This window comes from Dermacentor andersoni, chromosome 1 (assembly GCF_023375885.2).
Source record: "Dermacentor andersoni chromosome 1, qqDerAnde1_hic_scaffold, whole genome shotgun sequence".
NCBI classification, from domain to species: domain Eukaryota; kingdom Metazoa; phylum Arthropoda; class Arachnida; order Ixodida; family Ixodidae; genus Dermacentor; species Dermacentor andersoni.
In genome coordinates, this window is record NC_092814.1 from 234,658,768 (window position 1) to 234,683,261 (window position 24,494).

At 45.4% G+C, this 24,494-nt stretch overlaps 1 protein-coding gene across 3 annotated transcripts in view; it reads left to right on the plus strand.

Annotated features, from left to right (window-relative positions):
* LOC126547923 (large proline-rich protein BAG6) overlaps window positions 1-24,494 on the plus strand; it is a 189,055-nt gene that overhangs the window by 140,923 nt on the left and 23,638 nt on the right. For all 3 annotated transcript variants that reach the window (XM_050195980.3, XM_055063459.2, XM_050195979.3), the window contains 3 exons: window positions 1,795-2,027; window positions 17,457-17,556; window positions 18,215-18,588. In XM_050195980.3, the coding sequence (XP_050051937.1) occupies window positions 1,795-2,027; window positions 17,457-17,556; window positions 18,215-18,588 (707 nt within the window). The remainder of the gene's footprint in view (window positions 1-1,794; window positions 2,028-17,456; window positions 17,557-18,214; window positions 18,589-24,494) is intronic.

The following is a 24,494-nucleotide window of genomic DNA, read 5'->3' on the forward strand; positions in this document are numbered from 1 at the left end:
AATAGTCGAAAACATGCTCACTTAGCCTGCTTATTTAGATAATGCGTGGGCTGTGGCAGTGCCACACTGTGACGAGACCACGAGACCCTCACTGTTGAGAAGCATTTACATTCAGGTTATCCTAACAGGTTGCTGTAGAGTTGTCATTTGCACCAGTTATAAAAAATTTCAGCTTTTGTGCAGCTGTCATGAAAAATGCAAAGTTAACATATTTAAAGTTAACTTACTTCTTTAATAGATGGAGTTACACTGGCCTAGTAAAATTTAATTGCTTGATTCATAAAGTATTTTTAACAGATGATTTGGACATTTGTTATGGTTCCATGAAACACTCATAAAAGACTGATTAGCACGGATGCTTGCTCTGTTTGATGGAGAAACGTATTCACCCTATGTGTGGAAATGTTCACATTCTACATTGACATTGTCTTCAGATTGCCTAAACTGCAATGTAACAAAATCGCTTTTATGTTAGCTTAATGTGTTATGTTCTACATACACAAATCCAAATCTACTTTTCAAAAAGGCCATATTTTCCGCAAATGCAAGCCTTTAGTTACTTTGAAAATGCATTGATGGCAGCACGGATGTCTACATCTGTTCCCTGATTTTTCTAATGCCTAACGAAGAGCAGCCAAATTGGGGTAGGAAGTAGAGCAGGCTGCTTTTTAACTCAGACCAGGCTGAATAGTCAAGCAGGTTTAGATCCAGGCTGTTTGGAGGCCCTTCTGAAGTGGAAATGAAATCGTGGAAGCTTTTGCGCAGCATTGTTGCACCACCTTTGCCTTATGAGCCAGAGCGGAATCCTGCCGATACGTCCACTGATGCTTTCCGAAGTGTGATTCGGCCCAAGGCAGGAACTCATTCAGGACATGTGCCTGATAATTCACCCTTTTCACTTTGACTGTTTGTTCCAAGAAAACCAGCAACATCTTTCGATCAGAAGTGATTGCCCTGAAAACCATCAATGATTGTACGTGAGGAACTCTTGAGGCAATCCTTCCACTGATGTTGGCTTCTTATGCTCCCTGTCAACGCCCTATCGTTTGGTGGTTTAAAACCTGTTTGATATGGAACACTACCTTGTCTTTAAAGAGAATGCTGCGTTGGTGTGCCATGCTGCCGAAGTGTTTGAGCAGGTCCTTGCATCTTTTGATCTTAGTTGATTTCATGTGCTCTCTAAATCTGAGGCTTCTGAACCTTTTGCTTGTGCAGCTTTTCTTTCACAATTCGTTGGACTTCGTTCAGAAATTCCTTCGTTTTGGGCTACTCGGCTTTTTTACAGCTGATTTCTGGAGAGAGTGGGAACTTTTTCCACACCCTGTGTACTTAATAGAAATGTATTCTAATCGCAGTGCAACCTACTCGTCATCTTCAATATCTGCAAGTGCTGCCCTGCAATCAAAAATCCACATTAAATGTAATGAATAGTTCGCTCCTGGTATGATCCAATAGAAGAAAAAGCCAAAAATACTGGAAATTGATTTTTGGAATTAGGGTTATTTCATACTTGTCAGACGTGGCCCCATTATGTGACCACAAAGAGATTATTCATACAATGACTCAAACCCACTGTATATAATGTCATCAAATCAGCTGAAGTAAACTGTATGTTGCATTTAACAGGCGCAGGGAATTGTATTTGATCAGTACATTTGAGCACATAGTGATAGAGCTTGCTTAAGCTCTCAGGTTTTTGACAGTGCAGCAGGTGCTCACGCATTGAAGAATGGATCATTTCGTATGCTTTTAGGCAGTAAGAGTGAATGGACATTACCTTTTAATTGTTTGCAGAATTTGCAACCAGCATTTTGGCAAGCCTTTCTCGGGAGCTGACAGCTGAGGACTTGGTCTCTCTGCTGGGTGGTGATCGCCCTGGACGGCTCAATCAACTACAGGGAGTACTGCAGCTGGCAGTGGTGCAGCACCTGACCCCAGGCGCAGTGTCAGACCTACCTCAGTTGGTAGTGCCAGCTAGAGATGCCTTGCTAGATAGATGGGCTGCCCCACTTATACAAGACATGCAGGTTGGTATTGTTGCCATGCTTAATATTTTTACAGTTAACTTTAAAAATTTTCTTTTTGTCTGTGTTGCTTATGTGGGGTTGAATTTGTGTGACTCTTTGGGCTGGGTCACATTTGCCTGTTAAACATACCTTTTTCAGTGTCTGTAGGGTAGCTGCTGTGCAGTGGTCTACTATAAGATAAAACTACATTTCGCCCTCAGTGCAGAGCAGGCAAAGAAAGGCATGTTGGCAACTGTCAGTGAGCCTCGTTATTTTGTTTTTATGCTCATCCGTGGGCTGAGAGGCACCCATCATGACCAGAGTTCAAGAGTTCCAGCGACAGTTCAAAGATAAGTGTTGTGGTTAGGAAGTGGCTTGCAAAGGCCACTGTAGAGTGTACTGTAAAAGGTGGCCTTTACATGAGAATTTGCCTTCGACAAAGCTTTTCAGGGCAGCCAAATTATAGAACATAGAATTATAAAAGAGAGGTCACATGTGTTGACCACACTAACATGTGGTCAAACGCAAAATGGTTGCTTGTGGAAACTTGTGGAGTAATTTGTGGGTTTGCATAAAAAGAGGATCTCATTTTTTTTTATTTCATATATTAATATAAATTCCCGGCTACCTTGGAGTTTGAATTAGTCATATTGCACTGTGTTTATGTTAACATACTACTGTGATACTGGGACATAGACGGGAACAACAGTGTTGATGGCAATATCTTGGCACTTCAGCAATATCTGATCGGCAATAAAGGATAAAATTGTGGGCAAACTTGGTCGAGGTGAATCATATATGACTTGCTTTTCTGCGGCACTGCACTGCGCGCAACTTCTTCGGCCACTTGTGGAAAGGGCAAAAAATACACTTTATTTTATAAAGGAACACACTAGCAGCAAGCTACCTGCAATGATGTACCACTTGATGCCCTGTCGAATGGCTACTTTTCAGGACAATCGTGCTTTCACCATTGTAGACTTGGTGCTCAGGGTGCTGCTAAGCCTAACCCGCTTTGCTTCGAAGTCTCAGCAGATAGGTCTTCAAAAACAGCTGCCAACAGTCGCAAAATGCATCGTTTTGGTTACTCTTTACCTTTTAAATGCATCAGTTTGCTCTAAAACATAGACTGCTGTTTGTGGGGCCATGGATGTGAAGTGCATGATGCAATTAAACCATATCATATGCAGTGCAATGGTGGCTGCATGCAGGCTCCGAACTTTTCTTGCATCACAGCTCTCATTCATGCTAGAGTTCCGACCCTGTTCGTTGCTTCTTACGAAAGATAAATTAAGACATAATTTGTTCTAACAACCATTATTTTGGGTGAAAAACTGATTGTAGCCAGTGTTTTTGTCTTTGGAGATGCGCTCGGGCCGGCCAGAACAGCGGGGAGCTGGCTGGTGTGGCAGAAATATTGCTTGAATGCATCTTTTTTCGCCGATAGGAGAATGTTGCTGTTGTGCAGGAAAATGGCCATTTGTCAGCAGACAGCAAGACACTGAAGCATTACAAGTCGAACCCGCTTGTAATGATCCCAGATAAAACAGTGTACAGTGAAACCTCGTTAAACATTAGTTGGCCGGAGCTCGGAAAAAGTACGTACTAGACGGTAGTACTGCTTAACCGAAATAGCGTGAGATTGCCCACTTACCTGTCAAAAACTGAACTACGTGAGAGTGCGATGAAATGGCAGAAAACATGCAGTATTTATTCACTTCGCACGACAAAAGTATGTTATTTTCGTTTTATGGCGCGGCGGGCTAGCAGCGATGGCGGCGGCCTCAAATCACTCAAGCTATGAGCCAGCTTTTCCACCAGCCCCCTCTTCTCTGCAAACACCCATATGAGGCTGACGTAACACACAGCATCTGCCACTGTCAGGCCTGAATCACCCGTGCTGTCGGTTTCTCTGTTGTCCTCATCACTGTTATTCGGCGACGCTTTGGCAGTAACAGAGGCAACGATGGCGAAAAGTCGAACCTCGAAAAGTCAAACCTTGTAGCTGACATATTTTTGCGGTCACAGCAGCATTGCCAACCAACTTCTCCTTCGCATCCCAAATGCCACACACCAAAGTCAACGATAGATCCCTCTTGCGTGCCAGCACCGACTCCTTCGTGCCACATTCAACAGCATGAACAATGTCCAATATTTCTATGCTGAGCACCTGGTTTCTATCCTAGCTTGCACGACACCACAACACGGGTCACAATGCTCCAATTCTGGCATGGCACTGAAATGATTTTGATATGGCTTCACCCTTCTAAGTGCCCTCTGCGTTTGCGCTTGGAGGCCGTTCTGATCTCTGAGGCTCGTTGTTATTCCAGGCTGACGTATCACCATGATTTCGTGATGAAAAGTGGAAACACTATGTTTTAAACCATATGTACGCAGTAAGCTGGTACGGTTTATGCAGATACAAAGCGCATTATGTTCTATGGCCGCTGAGTCGGGGATTTGACTTTACTACGTTTAAAACGAAACTACTGTTTGAGTGGGTACAGTTCAATGAGGTTTTACTGTAACAGTTATAATGACCACATTTCACTGCATTTATTATTTTCCGACCCTGCCTATTGAAACTGCGTCCTGATATAACGAACGTTTTCAAAGGTGCGATACTGTTACAACGAACACTTAAAACCCATTCGCTGTAAAAAGGAGGACACACATGAAGTTTTAAAGCACAAAAGCACGGCGGAAGTTCGTCCTTATGAATAACTTCGCCTCCGAACCCCTCCCTGTCACTTCAGGTGTCCCTCAAGGCTCAGTCTTAGGACCGCTGCATGTATCTTGTCCTATTCGCATGTTCGCTGACGACTGTGTGATTTATCGTACTGTGACTAACATCTCTGACCGAGCATCTCTCCAGAATGACCTTAATAACATGCAGGACTGGTGCAACCATTGGCAAATGGCCTTGAACTCTAACAAGTGCAAATTTATTTCGATTTCCCGCCGTCGTAATCCTTATCTCTCTACTTACACAATTGCAAACGTCCCAGTAGAATCACTTCTAGCCTATAAGTACTTAGGCGTAACCCTGTCCCACGACCTCTTCTGGAATGCGCATGCGACTAACGTAATTTTGTCAGCGAACAAGACCCTTGGGTTCATGAGGCGTCACCTTCGTCATGCTCCACAGCACGTCAAACTACTTTCATATAAACCATTTGTCAGACCACAATTGGAATATGCCGCCACCATCTGGAACCCTTATCAAACATATATCATCAATGCACTCGAGTCTGTTCAGAATCGTGCGACTAGATTCATCCATTCTTCATATTCATATAACATCAGCATTTCACACTTCTAGCTTGACATCTCTTGCCTTTTGTCGTCGCATCGCCACGCTCTCTCTTTATCACAATTTATTTTACAGCTCACTAAGCCACCCACCTTACGTCACAACCATCATCTTCACGCATGTCGCAGCGCACCAGCCATCAACTCCAAGTTTCTCGTCCGTGAACACGAACTGCCACTTTTCAATCTCCATCTTTTCCTGCGCTGCCAAGGACTGGAACGACCTACCCTTCAATGTCGCTGCCATCACATGTCATTCACAATTTCTTGAAACTGTTCAAGCTTGTATTTCCATGTAACACCTGCCTTTTCTTGTGTCCACATGTTAACCACCCCGTATGTAATACAGTGAAACCTCGTTAAACCGTAGTTGGCCAGAGCTCGGGAAAAGTACGTACTAAACGGTAGTACTGTTTAAATGAAATAGCACGAGATCGCCCACTTACCTGTCGAAAACGGAACTTAGAGAGAGTGCGATGAAAGGGGAAAAAAACATGCAGTATTTATTCACTTTGCGCGACAAAAGTGTTATTCTCGTTTGATGCCGCGGCGGCCTAGCACGACGACAGTGGCCTGAAGCTGCGTGCCAGCTTTTCAGCCAGCCCCCTCTTCTCGGCAAACACTCGCATGGCAGATTCCTCATTGGCCTTATGTATTCTCCGTGCAAACGCGCAGTAGTGCTGCAGAAGTGCCGGGGCGCCTTTTTCATTGCCGGGTGCCGGAGTTCGGAATATTTTTCGTTTGGAATAGTTACGTTATCCCGCCCTGTTCTCGTTGCGACGATTGCATTCATGAGGCTGACGTAACGAGCAGCTTCTGCCACTGTCGGGCCTGAATCACCTGTACTGTCGCTTTCCGTGTCGTCCTCATCACTGTCGCTAGTCGACACTTCGGCTACAACAGAGGCAACGATGGTGAAAAGTCGAACCTTGTAGCCGACATCTCTTCACGGTCGCAGCAGCGCTGCCGGGCAACTTCTTCACATTCCAAATGCCACACACTGTAGTCAACAGCAGATCCCTGTCTCATGCCAGCGCCGACTTCTTCGTGTCACGTTCGATAGCACGGACGATATCTAATTTTTCTTCTATGCTGAGCACCCGGCGTCTTTTTTATCCGAGCTTCGGCATGACGCGAGTCCTCGCTTCCATGACGCCATAACGCTCTCTGGCACGGCGTCGAAATGATGTTGATGTCGATGCCGATCTTTAAAGCGCGTCGGCCATCCATCTGACGAAACGAAGTCATAGATCCCCAACATTGTTGCAAGCGTTCGGGCTTTCATCGCAACTATGTCTCCGCTGAGAGGAAGTTTGTTGCTCCGGGCCTCCCTAATCCAAACCAGTAGAGCCTTCTCCAACTCTGGGTAAGCGTCGGTGCGCATTCGCTTCCGAGACATTTTGAACTTGTCGTTCCCAAATGCATCCATTATTGTGTGCTTGTTCTTGATGTAGTTTGAGAGCGTGTTCGGCTTGATCCCGTACTTTCGCGCTATGTCTTGTTTAGCGGCACCTCCCTTCTCAACTTCCATCAAAACCTCGACTTTCGTTGCCAGGTCGAGCGTGCGATAAGAGCCACGGTTTGCCATGGCTATCAACTCTGCGACTATGTACAGTGCTCGCGGAATGAAATGGGACACGGAGCATTTAGTAGAACCCTACATATGTGCAAAGTACGCGAGAGCAGCATGTCATGTCGCTAGAAATTTGGTCACCAAAGGTGACCAGGACTCCGATGTAAGTGTATGCGCCAGAATTACGTCGATGTGACACGAACTGCAGCCGGTTGAAACGAAAGTGTGCGCATTACTTAGCCCTAAATTGACGCGTTTCATTCCGTGAGCACTGTACAGTCAATTCCGAAGCATAGGATCACCCGCGGAACAACCTAGCCAACGAGCTACACGCACAAAGGCCCTCAACCAACACACACCACAGCACACGCCTTGACGTACGCTGCGCGCGCCGCACGCTGCAAGCCTAATCTCGCACAATCTCGCCACAGCCAGATGCCATAGGTGCACTGCGTGCACCTATGGCATCCGTGTGGCCTCTGCGATCAGCTCCGGCGACGCGCGGCAGCCGCTTCGCTGCCGGAGCTGATTGCAGAGGCTACGGCAGCCGTAGCAATGAATAATCGCGCCGCTCCAAGAAGGGCGGCGTTGCGGACTGCTGCGGTGGCGAAGACACCAACGCGGAACACGGAGCTGTTGCAGCACTTGAAAAAATTGCACATTCTACCAAAGAATGACGGTCACCTTGAGGATCCCGGCCGAAAATTAACTTCCAATTAAACAATATTACTGAATGAGGACTTCAAGTTATCGAACGATTCCTTCCATAGGATTACATGCAAAACTGACGGGACCAGCCCTTCACTTCTAATTAACCGAAAATTCCAATTAAGCGGCCTCGAATTATCGAGAGTCGGCTGTAGTTCTTTTCTGCCGACGTCAACGAACGACTCGCGAATGCAACCAATCGGAGAGTGCCTCCATGCTCCTGAAGCAAAATTGCACCTAACCCCAGGACGCTTGCGTCTGTTTGAATCAGAAACTTCCTATTCAAATCTGGTGGCTGCAATTCGGCCGTGTCAGCAAGCACCTTCATAAGGCCACGCAGTGCCGCCTCCTGCTCTTGACCGCAAGTCCACCGTTCATCTTTCCTCAAGAGCTTCATCAAAGGCGATTGCACTGCCGCGCAGTCTGGAATGAATTGGCGATAAAAGTTCACCAATCCCAGAAAGTGTCTCAGTTCGCCGATATCTTTCGGTGACGGGTACCTCGGTATAACCTCGAGCTTATCCTCACTTGGCAGGGTGTGGCCGTTGTCCAACCTGAATCCCAACAGCACTATTCTCCTCGCAGCTATCTGAGCTTTGTTCTGGTTCAGTGTGATACCCGCGGATCTCAGCCTAAGACGTCTCTCAAGTGGCGCACATGCTCCTCGAATGTTTTTGAATGAACTACTATGTCGTCTAGATATGCGAAAGCATGTTACCACTTTGCGTCTCCTAGCACTCGGTCCATCAACCTCTGATAAGTAGCAGGAGCTCCGACCAAACCAAAAGACATTCTCTTAAATTGAAAGTGCCGCTGGTGACAAGTGAAAGCCGTTTTCTCTTTGTCACGCTCGTCCATTTCGACCTGAAAGTATCCACGACTAGCATCGAGCGTTGTGAAGTACTTCGCCCCGCCTAGGTTAGACACTAAAGAGGAAATGGAGGGTAGAGGGTACGCCTCCTTCTTCATAACCTTATTCAGCCTGCGGTAGTCTACGCAAACGCAATAAATATCGTCCTTCTTCGGGACTAGAACTACCGGGAAGCCCCTGGGCTGTTCGACCTTTCCACAACACCCGCATCAATGAGTTCGTCTAAGGCACTGTCAAGTGCTTTCCGCTTAATCAAGCTAATCAGCCGAGGATTACATTTCCATGGTGGAGCGTCATCCGTGTCTAGCCCATGTCTGACTAGCGTAGTGCAGCCCGGAGGGTTCGTGAAAATTGCGTCGTATTCGTACAACAGCGACGACAGTCGCGCCCTTTCTCTCTCCGGCATGTTGTTGACCTCTGACAAAAGCGGGTGCACTACCCCTCGCAGAACCGTGGCACACTGTTCTGCCACCGGGTCTCTCTCCACCCCTTCGCCGATTACTGTTCACTCGCTTGGCTGTGGCCGGGTGTGGCCCGCTCGCGCCGCGCCCGAAGACTGGTGTGTCTCCGCTGGCACGGACACTTTTGCGAAAAGCTTTAAAGCACCCGTTCCGTTCTCTCGGTAACCTCCGTTGCCGATGTATCACAATGTATCACAATATTTACGCTCATTTGCCAGTCTGAGCACCATCTTTCAATCATATTGTAATTTATCAGTCACCCTTACATTTTAATGACTGATACAGAGCGCAATCGTCGGCATATAACCAGATTTCTGAGTCTATACCCTGATGAATATCATTTATATAAATTAAAAATAGAGTGAGTTCCAAAATGGAACCTTGAGGCACACTGGACTGAACAGGTTGAAATTACGAACGGACATTATTGATTACGACAGCTTGTCGTCTGTTACTTAAATATTCTTTAACCCAGTTTATTACTTTTTCGTCAACATTAATCAGCTTCATTTTATATAGGAGGCGGTTATGAGCCACACGGTCAAAGGCTTTAGCAAAATCTATAAATATGGCGTCAGTTTGTGTAAGTTCGTGAAGGTTAAGGTGAATGTCTGTAGTTAGTTCAAGAAGCTGGGATTCACATGACCGGCCTCATTGAAAACCATGCTGGTTTGCAAATAGAATGTGGTTGCTAGCCACGTACTGCATGATTTGAGAAGATAATACGTGTTCAAATAGTTTGCATACAATAGACGTAAGGGATATAGGCCTATAGTTTGTTAGCTTGTTTTTGTCGCCGGTTTTATATATTGCTATGACATGTGCCAATTTCCAGTCCTGGAATTTCGGCGGTGTCGAGAGTCTGTTGAAACAATAGTGTAAGTATAAGAGCAGAATTGTGCTTTGTCATTTTTAGTAGCTTAGTACAAATACCATCAGGACCTGGACTAGAAAACGATGGTAAACACTCATTAGCTTTCACAATACCGTCACTTGTCACAGTTATACATTCCATAAATGGAGAACTATCAGAAAACTGTGTCGACTTATCTAGGGGCTTTTCGTCACTAAATACACTACAAAAGAATAAATTAAACCGTTCAGCAACATCCATGACATCAATTGCAGCACCAGACTCAGTGTCAAAAACAGGTAACTATTTTGTAGGTGTGGGAGGAATGACTCTCCAAAATTTTTTTGGATCTGTTTTTAGAAATTGCGAAATATCCTGGTTGAAAAACTTATATTTGGCAGCCTCAATATGTAATGCACATTCTTTAGAAAACCATAAATATTCTGACTTAGCTTCAACAGATTTTGCACTTCTTGCCTTTCTAAACAAATGTTTCTTTTTATTCAGATATCGCTTAATCTCGTGAGTAAACCATGGCTTGTCTGCTGTTTCATAGATCCATTTTTTTGGAATGTATTTCTCCCGGAGTCTTACAACTTGTCACGAAAACGAATCCAGTTATCTTGCAGCGAACAGTTTTCATGCATTTGCATGAATGACAGGTAAAATTCAAAAAGCTCAGAGTTGAAGCTTTCGGGATCTGCTTTAGAATAGTCATAAATCTTCTTTTTGTCGCGGTTTCTTCACGGTCTGCGTTTTAAAGTTACAATGTACGACACGATGGTCACTGATATACTCTAGTACATCCACGGTAACACGTTTGGGGTGTGTTGTTAGAAGCAGATCAAGAACAGCATTGTGCCGCGTAGGGATTTCGGTAAGTTGAGACAACTGAAAATATTCTAAAAGGTCAACAAAATCTGCACAATCGCGTGTCTGGCGCGTGCTAGGGAATTTTAAAGCAGACCACTCTATGCTTGGAAAGTTAAAATCGCCGGCCAAAATTATGGGAGAGTTATTATATTCGGATTGGATGGAGCCTAATACAGACTGCAGTTCCTCAGAAAAATCTTGTAGAAAGTAGGGTGGCCTATAGCATGCTCCAATAACCAAAGTTACAGCTGGTAAATAGTATGCAACCCAAATAGTTTCAAGAATGCTGTCAGTAGGTATGTGTTTTACCTTTATATGCTTTCTGATGGCTATTACGGCACCGCCTCCTTTTCTATCCACACAGTCCTTACGAAAAACAGTGAATGAATTTGAAATTTGTAACTCAGGATTCCTAACTTCAGGAGTTAACCACGTTCCCGTTCCGATTATAACATCTGCATTACAAGCGTGTATGAGGGAAGTAAGCTGATCTTGTTTGTTAAGGATGCTACGAAAGTTGGCGGAAGTTATAGAGAATGTAGGTGTCCCACTGTCTTTCTGCACGTGGCGACTGCGTCATGGGTTTGCATTTCGCTGGACACATTCCACGACCCTGCCCTCTGAATGCTGGTACCGATGTAATCTCCTGCCTTTCTTTAGCTTATCGAAAGTTAGCTTAAACCTTTCATCGGGTTGACAATTCGCTCGAGCAAAGTCGCGAAGCTGTTTGCGCACGAATTGTATTCGAGGTGAAAAGTCCTCCATCTATCCAAACCTTTCATTTCAAATTTTTTAGCTTGAAAGAATTAGCCAGCATACTGCATTTTGTCTTGTAGTGCAGAAACATCACTATTACTGACCGGTGCTGCCCTTGCCTGTGAGATACAATGCGATGTGCACGTTCAATATCCGTTACCTCGAGGCCAAGGTGACCCCTGCAGAAGCTTTCAATGACAACTTGAGAAGCCTCGTAGTCTTCTTTCTCTGCCTCGGGCAAGCCTTTGAATATCAAATTTTTTCTGCGCATGCGATTGTTGATGTCATCAACGATTTCAACTATGTTAGGTTCAGAATCCCGCCTATCAGAAAAGGATGAAAGATCGCTTTTGATGTCATCGACACCTTTTTTTACTTCGGATAACGCTGTGGCATTTCCCAAAGAATCGTCTAGCGAAGCTTTCACTTTCGAAAGGCGTTTCTTAAGGTCTGTTATACCTGATAAAATGTCCTTCATCTTACTGCTAATTTCCTTTTGAAATTTTTCACGCGCAGACTCGGCATCCTTTAGCGCATCAAGAACCTTGTCTATCTTGTCAGGGCCGGGATTGACTTCAATGTCACCGCAGCAGATCAGGAGGTGAGCTGCAGAAAACATAAGAATAATCAGTCGTCCTCTCGGGCACCATGTAGCAAAGAAACCGGCAGCGGCATGAAAACGAAGCCCTTCACTACAGCTACACTGTAGTCGTTGGCTGTGGCTACCTATCCACGCTCGATATGTGACAATGTCAACACCCATACTGTACACATATAACCATAGGCACTGGGCTTGGGATTTGCGGCTTGCACTGAGTTACAGTTTACAACGCTATAAACCTGCACTCACCTATAAAAGGCAGAAGAACGATGTTTAGCGCTTTTCACAAACGCCACAAATCCCAACGATGCACAATCCACAGGGCCCTTTTATAGCTGATCGCCACCAGCAGGTACCGAATCAGGTATCACGTGAGCCAGAAGTCGACGCAAGCGCCGTCCATAGCTGTCACAGTAAACAGCTGCGTCGATGCACCGTGTTTTACGATGCACTGATCACAGCCGCAGTACGAAGCTCGTGGCCCGAGATCCCAACAGGTCAAGCAGCGACGTTGACAGTATCGCTATAAAAGGCAGAAGAACGGTGTTTAGCGCTTTTCACAAACGCCGCAAATCCCAACGATGCACAATCCACAGGGCCCTTTTATAGCTGATCGCCGCCAGCAGGTACTGAATCAGGTATCACGTGAGCCATAAGTCGACGCAAGCGCCGTCTGTAGTGGTCACAGTAAACAGCTGCGTCGATGCACCGTGGTTTACGATGCGCTGATCCACAGCCGCAGTACGAAGCTCGTTGCCCGAGATCCCAACAGGTCAAGCAGCGACGTCGACGGTATCGCTATAAAAGGCAGAAGAATGATGTTTAGCGCCTTTCACAAACGCCGCAAATCCCCTCAGTCCCATTCCCAATCCCATTCAGTTGGCTACTGGCGCAGCCAGTAGCGGCTTTGATACTGGCTTTTCTAGATGGCACTAGCTATGCACCATATTTATACATTTCAGTTAAAAACTGGCGCGTTGTTCAAAAACCTCGAATCTAAGCCGACCCTAGAGTTTGGTATATGATGATTGGAAAAAAACTATCAGCCTAGATTCTAATAAATATGGTACGTCACGAGCCCCGCGTCTTTTCTTGCTTTTCTTGCTGCGCAAGCATTTCCGGTGACGGCATCGAGCACGATCTCTTGCATTTGTCTTGTTTCGCGCAACGCACGATTTCGCACAGTATGCCCAAGTATACTCGGCTAGTGGTATAAGTCAGTGCTGCACGAACACTGAGGCAGACGCAAGTGGATCACTGAGCATGATCAGGCGCTGGAACACTGTAGAAAATGACAGTTTCGTTGTCAGTGTGTGCGACTGCATGATGTGGGAACAAGTAGGCAAAATGGAAGTACATCTCTCTTGCTGTGGTGCGAAGTAAAACAATAACATACAGACATTTGGTTTGTGTGTTTTATTATATCTCCACACTTTAATTTGTGTACTGAAGCAACAGATTACACAAATAACAGATATTGCCTAGAATAATTGTCGAAGTCACGTGTCACTATAAGGGACATCACAGTGCAAACACATGTAAGTAGGTGCATGTGCACATATGTGTCAACCCTCCGCCTTGGAGCGTGGCGCCCATGAGGAGGAGGGCAAACGGCATTCGGTTCGAAATTTCAGCTGTTTCTGCAGTACATCTTGATGTAATCCTCACCAGGCACGATCGTTAGCATGCATTGTATGCACTGCGCTTGTCAGCTCAAAATGGCCAGACCTAGTGAGGGGCCCCTTAAGTGCAGAGTTAATGATTGTGCTGACAACTGAATGTATGCCCTTATAGGCTAATGAAATGTTGCAGGTCATTATCGATAGACTGGAAGAAAGCGACCGCAAGATGGACCGCATAAGAGAGGAAATTGCTGCTGTTAAGGCTAAAACTGATAAGTTACAAGGAATTTTAACAATGTTTGAGGAAATGAGCAACAGAATTAATAAATTGGAATCGGTTGTCCAACAGCAAGCATTGAAGTTAATTGACCACGAAAACAGAAGTAGGCGCAACAATCTCCTAGTATTTGGAATCAATGAAAGTGCTGATGAAACAGAAACCAAACTCGTAGAACAGGTCCTAGACGGTATTTTTGACAATACTTTTGGGGTCCCCGTCAGGACAGTAGAGAGAATTCACCGTATTGGAAAAGTGAAACCGGATAAACCAAGATCCATTATTATGAAGTTCCTTGATTCCAGGGAAAAGGACAGTGTTCTAAAGAACTGTTTTAAACTGAAGGGCACTAATGTTCGGGTTAGCCAAGACTATGCTAAAGAAACAGCGGAAATTGTGAAAAAGCTTTGGGAAAGTGCAGCATCGGATCGGTCAAAAGGCACGAAAGTCAAGCTTATCTACGATAAACTTAAAATAAAAGACAGAATGTACACTTGGGACCTCACTAACGATAAGCGCATACCATATGGATATAAAGAAAGTAGATTTGGTAAAGAAAAGCAAAAAAAGTTTGAAGTGGCAGGCTGCCCGCCTGACCCAGACGATTCAACAAGTTCGATGGTGACACCCGGCTCGTCACCTACGTCATAGCTATGTTTTCTTGTTTTAAATGCACGCAGCATAGTTAACAAAACAACTGACCTAGAATTTCTGCTGCTTTCACAGAGCCCTTGCATGGTTTTGATTACGGAAACTTGGCTGCACTGTGGGATACAAAATGACGCAATTATTCCCCCTGGATACAAAATGTTTAGGAAAGACCGCGATTCACGTGGAGGAGGGGTGTGTATCATAATGAAGAATTCTCTTCACGCGGCTCTAATTGATAGTGACATCCCTGAAACAGTTTGGTGCAGAATTTCCTTTCAAAGTGTCGTTTATCTAGTCGGTGCAATGTATCGGCCACCTTCGACTTCGCTTGACTTGCTAAACCGATTGAACGCATTCTTGTGCAACAATGTACATAGGAACACGCGGTTAATTATGGCCGGGGACTTCAATTTACCGCACATTAACTGGCAAGACCTGCTCTGCAGCGGCGCTGAAGCATCCAGCGCTGATAAACTACTAGATATAATGTTTTCTTTTAATCTAAATCAAATCGTTCAAGAGGACACAAGAATAACTTCTAGGTCGTGGTCTTTGTTGGACCTAGTGTTCCTATCCAATAATATAGAACATCATTTGTTGACAATTGAAGACGGTATTTCCGATCACAGAATGATTGTAGTGAATGTGGCTACTAGCAGTATGTCCCGTATGAAATGCTCCCCTGTAATTACAGTAAAGGACTACAAACGTGCTGATGACAACTCAGTATTAGATTTCTTGTAATTCTCGTTTGGCCAATTTGAGCACCATGCAAAGGAAAAAACTGTAGATGAGCTTCGGAATGAATTTAAGGATATAGTAAACCATCGTGTGGACCGATTTGTGCCAACTCGAAAAAGTCTAAACGCCGACCTTGGATTAACCGCGGCATCATTCACATGAAAAGAAAACTAAAGCGACTGCGTAAAAAGAAAAAGGGTTCGGACGAAATACCGAGACTTTGCACAGAGTTGAGGCATACTCTGACACTATCCAAAAAGCATTTCTTTGAACAAACACTGACTGGGTTCCTAAAAAGTTCTCCACAAAAATTCTGGAGATATCTCAGCAGTAGGAAAGATAAAATTGAAGAAATCGTAAAGGACAACATAAAGTTAACAAAGTCTGCGGACATTGCCGAACATTTTAATTACTTCTTTCAATCTGTGTTTACTAATAATACAATCATGAATACAGACGAGCATTTACCATATATTACACGTTACCCAATGGAAAATCTGGAAATCAAACAAGAAGGGGTGTTCCAATTGCTGCTGAGTTTAGATGGAGAAAAATCTAGTGGACCTGACAGAATTTGTCCTGAATTTCTGAAACGCTATGCTGAATGGATGTCATACTACTTAACGATAATTTTCGAGAAATCATTACATACACATTCTCTACCCACAGACTGGTGCAGGGCTGTAGTTATACCAGTGCACAAAGGCGGTGATCGCACACTTGTAAATAATTACCGTCCTATTTCACTCACATGTATCAGTTGTAAACTTCTGCAACACATCATTGCAAAACATATTTTACAATTTCTAGAAGTAAATAGTTTACTTTACTCATACCAGCATGGCTTCCGTACTGGACTATCTACCATTACACAATTAATTGAAGTAGTTCATGATCTTGCTGCCGCCTTAGATGAGAAGCACCAGATTGACGTCATTTGTATAGATTTTGTGAACACCTTCGATAAGCTTCCGCATAATAAGCTGATCTTTAAACTGAGAAAAATAGGTATTGATGAAAGATTAGTGCTATGGATAAAAGAATATTTAATTGATCGTAAACAGACTGTAAGTTTAGATGGCAGCCTGTCGAGTCCACTCCAAGTGCTTTCAGGTGTTCCTCAGGGGTCAGTCTTGGGCCCACTGTTATTTCTTATATATATAAACGATATCTCTTCTGTTGTTGAAGAACCGGTAAAAATGAAGCTTTTTGCAGATGATTGCCTAATTTATTCTACCGTAACCAATGTTCAGGATCAGCTCAGAATTAGTCGTTGTTTAGAAAATTTCTGCCGATGGTGTAAATTATGGGGTATGAATATAAACTACATTAAATCAACATACACACATATGACTAAGAAAGTAAACGTTCTGCCTTTTAACTATTACATTGATGGTAATTTGTTAGTTCGTGCTAACCAGTTTAAATATTTAGGTGTTAGTTACGCATAATCTGACATGGCATACGCACATAGAAAATGTGTGCTCAAAGGCGAATCAGAGATTAGGTTTCTTAAGGCAAAAACTAGGTCAAGCTTCGCGAGATGTAAAGCTGATAGCTTATAAAACTTTTGTTAGACCTTTACTTGAATATGCCTCAGTCATCTGGAGCCCTTATCAGAAAGAAATTACTACAAAGTTAGAAAAAGTTGAACGTCGTGCCGCGCGCTTCATATGCTCAAAGTACCGCTGTTTAGATTCCGTTACACTGATGTTGCAGTCTTGTGAACTGGAAACACTAGAAATACGAAGGCAAAAAAATAGTCTGAAAGTGTTTTTTAGAATACTACATGGACATTTAAAAATCAACAAAGATGAGTATGTGCAGCTTCCAGGAAAACGAAGCAGTCGTGTTAATCATCGATATGTTTTACGCCCATACTTTGCTCACAGTGATGTGTTCCGCTTTTCTTTTTTCTCTGCCGTGATTGAATTCTGGAACGCGATACCAAGCTTTGTGGCAGATGCCAGTGATGTTTGTGAATTTGAAAAATTGTTAAACATGTATTTTTGTGATTCCGTTGCCGCTTGATGCACCTGTATATATGGTCTGCCTGTATTTAAACCCTCCCTGTAAGAACCCTCAGCAGAGGGTTGACAGTATGAAGAAATAAATAAATATACCCCCCCCGCTCCCTTTTTGTTTTGATAGGCAAAAGGCAATGTGAGGCCTAACGTGGATGTGCAAGCTACCATCAATGGATTTCTGAGCGAAAGGCTGCATGCAGTTCTTCTGCACATCCTTGGGCCAAGTAAGCCTGTTTATTCCTCTTCACTGCTATTTTGTTTGTTACGCCCATAATCACTGGCATTGAGTATTATTGCCTGGTATTTGTTCCACAAAAAGTATTGAGCCAGAAGAGCTTCATTTGAGGAATAGTATCAAAGCTGTAAGCAAATAGTAAACCAAGCAGGATTGTGCAATTTTTTAGCATAAGAGCATTCTAACCATGGGTATGTTTACTCATGATTAAAAAACTTCATATAAATGACAGCAAGTTGCTACACAGTGCATAAATCATAATCTCACGTGAACCGGAATATAGGCTGACTCCTTGCCTTGAAGTAAAAAAAGAAAGTGGCAAGAAAGTTCTCTAAAGCTGTTAACTACAGAATGCATTCTACTTGGTCAATTCATTCATTCAACGTCAGAAAACTGCAGAGGACAGCTGCTGGTCACTTTTGACATGCCCCAGTGTACACCCCCAGTGAAAATGCTCAATGACAGCGTCATGAAACTTTCATTAGGCAGTGAGCATCTTAGTGTAGGCAGAGGAATCACTGCATCACTGAGCTGAACAGACAAGCAAGCCAAAGTGCTATCACGTGCAGACATTTGAATGAGGTGCATAAAGTCTCTTTTATTCCCACAAGCACCATTCACATGCAGTTCGTCTTACCTCTTTTCAGGCAGTGAGAATTTTGGCCAAGAATTGCTGTCTATCATCCAAGTGGCACTCAGTGACCTGGTGGCCCTGGCATCGTCTTGCTTTGAAGATGGTGCCGAGTCCCTGAGTACAATCTTCCGTGCCAGGGTGGATCCCATTTTGTCGGGGCTGAGCCGGAATCTAAGCTGCAAAACCCGTGTTTTCTTCTGCGGCTGGGTTGGTGCCTTCTGGCAAAGAGTTTTTGAAGGCTTGACATTTTCCCAGGCTGCTACTGCTGCCATTGCTTCAAAATATCTTGTGCAGCGTGACAGCACTCCAGCAAGGGATACTTCTGACACTATCTCCAGCCAAAATGATACCACTGCACCAAGAATGGATGTTGACCATCATATCACAGTAAGCATCTTTCGCTTATGAGGCCCCTATACAGCCTAGACCGCTTATAAGTTGCCAGAGTCACAAATTTCACATGTGTCACAGTCCTGCAAAGAGGTAAGGCGCAAGTGTGCAACCTGGCGCACCTCTATATCTCTGAAAATGGCATCACGGGCATATTCCGACGACGTGTCAAGAATAGTGGGAAGGAATGTGTCAAATTGCAGCTTGGGATTTCTTCCGTGCAAGAAATAAAGCGGAGGAAAACCCGCAGATTGATACTGGTACTTTACCATGTGTCAGGAGAACCAATGAAATGGCACAACTGGATTGCAAAAGTTGGTTAATGCACAGCACACGCATGCATAAAGTCATGTCAGGAGCAATTATAGGCAAATGTTACGAAGGGCAGAGTGATGTCCCAGCCACTCTGCCCTTGGTCAGCAGAAAAATACATAGCAAGCATGTCTTAGATAGTTCTATCAAAACGCTCTGTGAGGCCGTTGGTCTGAGGGTGGTATGCCGTTGTTGTAGTATAGTGTCGATTCCGTGGGGGAATCGGTAGCCTCCCAGGACTTGTTGGGACTTCGAGAGGAGCTTCCTGGGCAACCCTCTCCAGCTTTGAGCGATAACCACATTCACTTTTCCAACCAGGGGGAGGGAAATAATAGTGGGACGACTGGGTCTTTAAAGTCGACCGATACGCGTCGCAACCCCCAAAGTTCTTCTGAGGTATGCACGCGTCCTTATCGTGACAGAAAACGGCCTCCGTGGCTCGATGATTTTGTTTTTGTAGTGTAGAGCGTATTTCAGTCTTCGAAATGCCACGGCTAAGGGCCTCGTTGTGACATTTAGCAGACAGTCCACATGTTTCATTAACACAGGTATAAAAGGTGCTCCTTGTTGCGGTGCAGTGAGTTTTGTGCCGTGTTCCTTGTCAGACTTTGTTTGAGTGACTGCCTGTGTTTTGGTGCCCAAGACTGGTGCACGTGTATGTGAACTTGGGCAGGGACGGACTGAAATTGTTGTGGACTTAAGTGCGTGCCTTGTGTGCATCTGGTGCACGTGGGGGGGAACGAACTGAAATTGCCTTTGGACTTAAGCGCGCGTCTTGTGTGCGCGTTTCACTGTATGCTCGCTTTGTTTCCAGGGGGGGATGATGTAGTATAGTGTCGCCCCCTGTCAGATCTCTGTGTCATCGCACATGTATGTTTTGTAATTGCTTAGCTAGATGGCGCACCCCCCTTCTGTCATGTGACAAGCTTGGACCAATCGGGAGGTGCCATCTAGCAGGTGAAGCCTTTATAAGTAATAAACAGCCGCGGGTCGGCGGAGTCTTCGTTCCGGTTTTCATCGGGAGCAGTTAGCTCCGTGTCTCCTTCACTGCGCCGGCGCTAGCCGCGCGTTCGCCCGTCGGGGCCCCCCGCTTGCCTGCCGCTGCCGACACAACATCTTTTGGCGACGAAGATGGGATTCCCGCAGCGGTTCCGACCGAAGCCCCGGGACACCAACGAGCTTCGTAAGTGAAGCGACCCTTCCTGTGTCCGCACGGCAGGCAAACGCCGCCGACGCACTTGGCGTCGCGAGGCTTCCGAGCCTAGGCCTTCTCGCCCCCTTTGTTCTTCCTTGCCCATTCCTGCGGCGAGCTCCGGCTTGTTTTCTGCACTGTCTCCTTCACTGCGCCGGCGCTAGCCGCGCGTTCGCCCGTCGGGGCCCCTCGCTTGCCTGCCGCTGCCGACACAACAGTTGTCAACTTGTGTTTTGTAGCGGAGGAGTGCAAAAGGTCTTGGACAACCTTTGATATGAAATAGCGGCTTCGGTCTGTGAGGAGCTGTCGAGGAGTGCCATGGTAAAGTACTATAACGTCTTCGAGGAGGAAGTCGGTGACGATGGCTGCACAGTTGGTTGGGAGAGCCCGAGTGATTGCGTACTGGGTTGTGTAGCCGGTAGCAACTACTATCAACTTATTTCCGCATGCAGATAACGGGAAAGGGCCAAGAAGGTCAAGACCAACCCTAAAGAATGGCTCCGATGGTATGTCAAGGGGTTCAAGGCGGCCAGCTGGGAGTACTGCTGGTTTCTTGTGGCATTGGCATTGCTCACAGCAAGCGACGTAACTGCAGATGGTATGGTAAATGCCGGGCTAAAAGAAGCGATGCCGAACGCAGCCATACATCCTAGAGATTCTGAGGTGACCCGCGGTGGGAACATGGTATAGCTGTGCAAGTACAGTTTGACACATATATGTGGGGATAACCAAGAGCAGTTCAGGACCGTTGGGGTGCATGTTGTAGCGCTACCAGACGCCATCCTGCAGCACAAACATATCCAGAGAAGAGGGAGGGGTCTGGGAAGTCGGCCAGAGAATGAGGACTTGCAAGTAGGGATCACGGTGTTGCTCATCTAAGTTGGTCTGAAACGCAGTAAGCAACAGCACGCAGGTAGACTCGCAGCTGTCGCAAAGCTCCAGTGGCTCTACTGGATGGTGGGACATGTAATCAGAATCTTCATGCAATTGGCTGTTCTTACGCACAAGTGTGTATGAGTACTTTTGGAGTCATAGAGCCGAGCAATTGGGACTTTCAGTAGGATCTTTCAGGGAGGAAAGCCAGCATAAGGCATTACGGTCGGTGATAATTGTGAATTGCCAGCTGTACAAGTAGGGGCAAAATTTACCCACTGCCCAAACGAGGTCAAGGCAGTTGCGTTCCGTAATGGAGTAGTTGCGCTCCGCTTGGCGCTGAGCCAAAACAGTGTCGATTCCATGGCCGTTGGCATCGGTTTGAACTTCTGTTAAAGCAGTCATGTCAAAATGACCGAGAACTAGTGTTGAAATGAGCCGCACAGTAAGCTCAGTGAATGCAGTAGCTTGTTCGGGACCCCAGACAAAAGCTGCGCCTTTCTTGAGAAATTCTTTGGGAAGACATGCAATGTTGGTGAAATTGCGTACGAACCGATGGAAGTATGAGCAGGGGCCCACAAAGCTTCAAACGTCATTAGCACAAGTCGGCATGGGACAATTCTTAATGGCGTGAACTCTTTGGGGTCGGGGCTCATGCCGGAAGAATCGATGAGGTGTCTGAGCACAGTAAGTTGTCGGCAGCTAAAGTGACATTTGGATGAATTGAGCTGAAGCCCAGCCTTGCTTAAAATCGAAAGAATTGTCGAAAGACACTGGAGGTGCATGGCAATAGTTGCTGAAAAGACATAGCGTCGTTGAGGTAGCACAGGCAGATTGATGACTTAATACCATGGAAGAGAGCGTCCATCACGCATTCAAATGTGGCCGGGGCATTACATAACCTGAACGGCATCACTTTAAACTGATAGAAGCCATCAGGTGTAATAAAAGCGGTCTTTTCACAGTCCATGTCGTCAACTGCAATCTGCCAGTACCTGGAGCAAAGGTCTGTCGAAGAAAAATATTTTGCACCATGTAAGCAATTGAGGGTGTCATCTATCTGCGGCAGCGGATACACATATTTTTTTGCTACTTTGTTGAGATGGCGATAGTTGAGACAGAAGTGCCAGTTGTCATCCTTTTTTGTGACGAGCACGACCAGGGAAGCCCAAGAGCTACAAGAGTGCTCAGTGATATCTCGGGCAAGCATCTTGTCCACTTTCTTCTGTATGACTTGGCGCTCAGTAGGGGAGAGGTGGTAGGGCCGTCAGTGAATCGGGCTGGCGTTGCCAGTGCGTATCCTACGTTTCGCAACAGACGTTTGACCCAGTGGCCGGTCATCGAGATCGAAAATGTCCCAGTCCGAGGAGAGAAGGATATGCAGTGCATCTGCATGGTGGGAAGTCAGGAGCGATCATTGTCATGAAAGGTTATAATACTCGGGCTGTAGAGCTCGAACCAGCAGAGGTAGGTGACACAGTATCACTACTTAAGGCAGAAATATGGTAGTCAGAAGGCCGGGGCTATGGCTTCAGGAGATATGCCCTGAGGTAGCACTTGAGGGCAGAGGCCGAAATTGTCTTTTACGTGGACGACCATGTGGGGAAATGTGATGTTCTGCGACAGGAGGACGGTGGCTTTGCGCAGCATAACGTAACCGCCATCGGCAACAGGTGGATCAGGTGAATTCTGGCATGTAAAACCACATAATTTATTATTATTATTTGGATCGGGTCAAACGGCAATATAGGGCGCAGCTCGGCGAGGTAGGCAAACATAATTGGTGGAACATAGTCGACTCAGCGTAGGATCAGGAGGGTCAATGGCATACAGCAGGACAAGTTGCACAACACTTGCAGAGCAGTCAATAATGGCTGAATGAACCGACAGAAAATCAAAGCCTAAAGTAATTTTGTGTGGGCACTGCTGCAAGACATAAAACATAAGTATTGTGTCTGGCTACAGTAACACGGGTGGCACACATCCTAGTAACAGCTGGAGTTCCACCGTCGGCAACATAACGACAGCATGTGGGGCAGGAGGTAGGACTTTCTTTAGGCACGTACGGAAGTTCGCATTCAGTCAGTGCTGTTACAGGTATACCGTCCACATCCACATTGGTGAGGTCGTGATGGCCAGGTAGTGTCAGCAGAAGAATTTCAGGTCTGGTCGTCATGGCAGGCTCGCCTTTCGGAGCCGTGCCTGTTAGTTTTCCAAAGAGTGGCGAGAGTAAGAAGGAGACGGAGTGCGACGAGGCAAAGGCTAGCGGGAAAGACGTGGGCGTGGCGAAGGGGAGAGGCTTGGTCGCACGGGCAGAGATGTTGGAGCAGTGTCTTGTTCAATATGTATTGGTGGGTGAGGGCTACCAGACGGGCGCCGATTATCTCGATAGCTCGGCCAAGGCTGTGAGTTCTGAGAGCTGCAACAATGGCGAGAAATATGTCCAACACGTCCACAGCAGAAGCAGATAGGCCTGTTATCAGAAGTTTGCCATTATTCTGGGTTTCGATAACGAGGACGAGAGCACAAACTTAGTGGTAGATCAGGTACGCCGGGTGAGTGGAAGCGGGTTCTGTTGACTGGGCAAAGTGTCTGGAGTCCGACATAAACAGCAGCATTTCTTTGAAAATCCTGCACTAGATAAAATCTGCATTTAGCATAACGTCAGTGGGCTGAAAAGTATGGAGGAATGTACAAATATATAATGTACATATTCTACCATTAAAACTGTACACTGTTAATACGACCGGTATTAAAATGCCAAAGCCTATGCGGGCTATAGTAGCACACAGTTATTGTTCATGCCGCAAGCATTCACACTTAACGCTTTCATTGCGCAAACGAGAAGGTGATTAAGGGGGCTCATGGTAGGGTCGAGCATGTCCCACCACATTCGTACGTTTTTGTTTTATAGTAGAATGTTAAAGAAAACATTAACTTAATTGTGCTCAAGGGTGCCAGCGAACGCATATGGCCGGCGCCCACATGGTGGCCTTCTCAGAGTGCTGTGCGCAGAGCACACAGCTGGCTGGCAGAGGATATTGAGGAGTAAAGTGCGAGAGTGGAGGAGAGTTTCGGCTACTTTCTATATGAAGGGGCTTTAATATAACCAGCTGACACGAGCACGCGCCCATCAGTTGTTGGCCGACATCTGGCCGGAACGAATATATGTCACGAGATTGCAGAGTGACGAAAAATATTCATTACTAAAATTTAAAAAAATAAATGTGCAATTGACTCCCACTTAGACGAACTCGAAGGAACTGTGAAAATCTGTTCATCTCATCAAAACTTCATCTTAACAGGAGAGATATACAGAAGTCAAAACCTGCTACTCCTGGTGCACCCAAATATCCACAACACAACGGAATTAAAATCAAAAGGCAGATTTAAAAAGAGGCATTTATTGGAGTTGCGTGATACGAAGTGTTGCTTTATACACCTTTACTTAATTAATCTATTGAGTAATTGTTGCTTCCCATGTTGCGTAAATCTTTGTGCTTTCATGAAAGCTAATATTTTTATT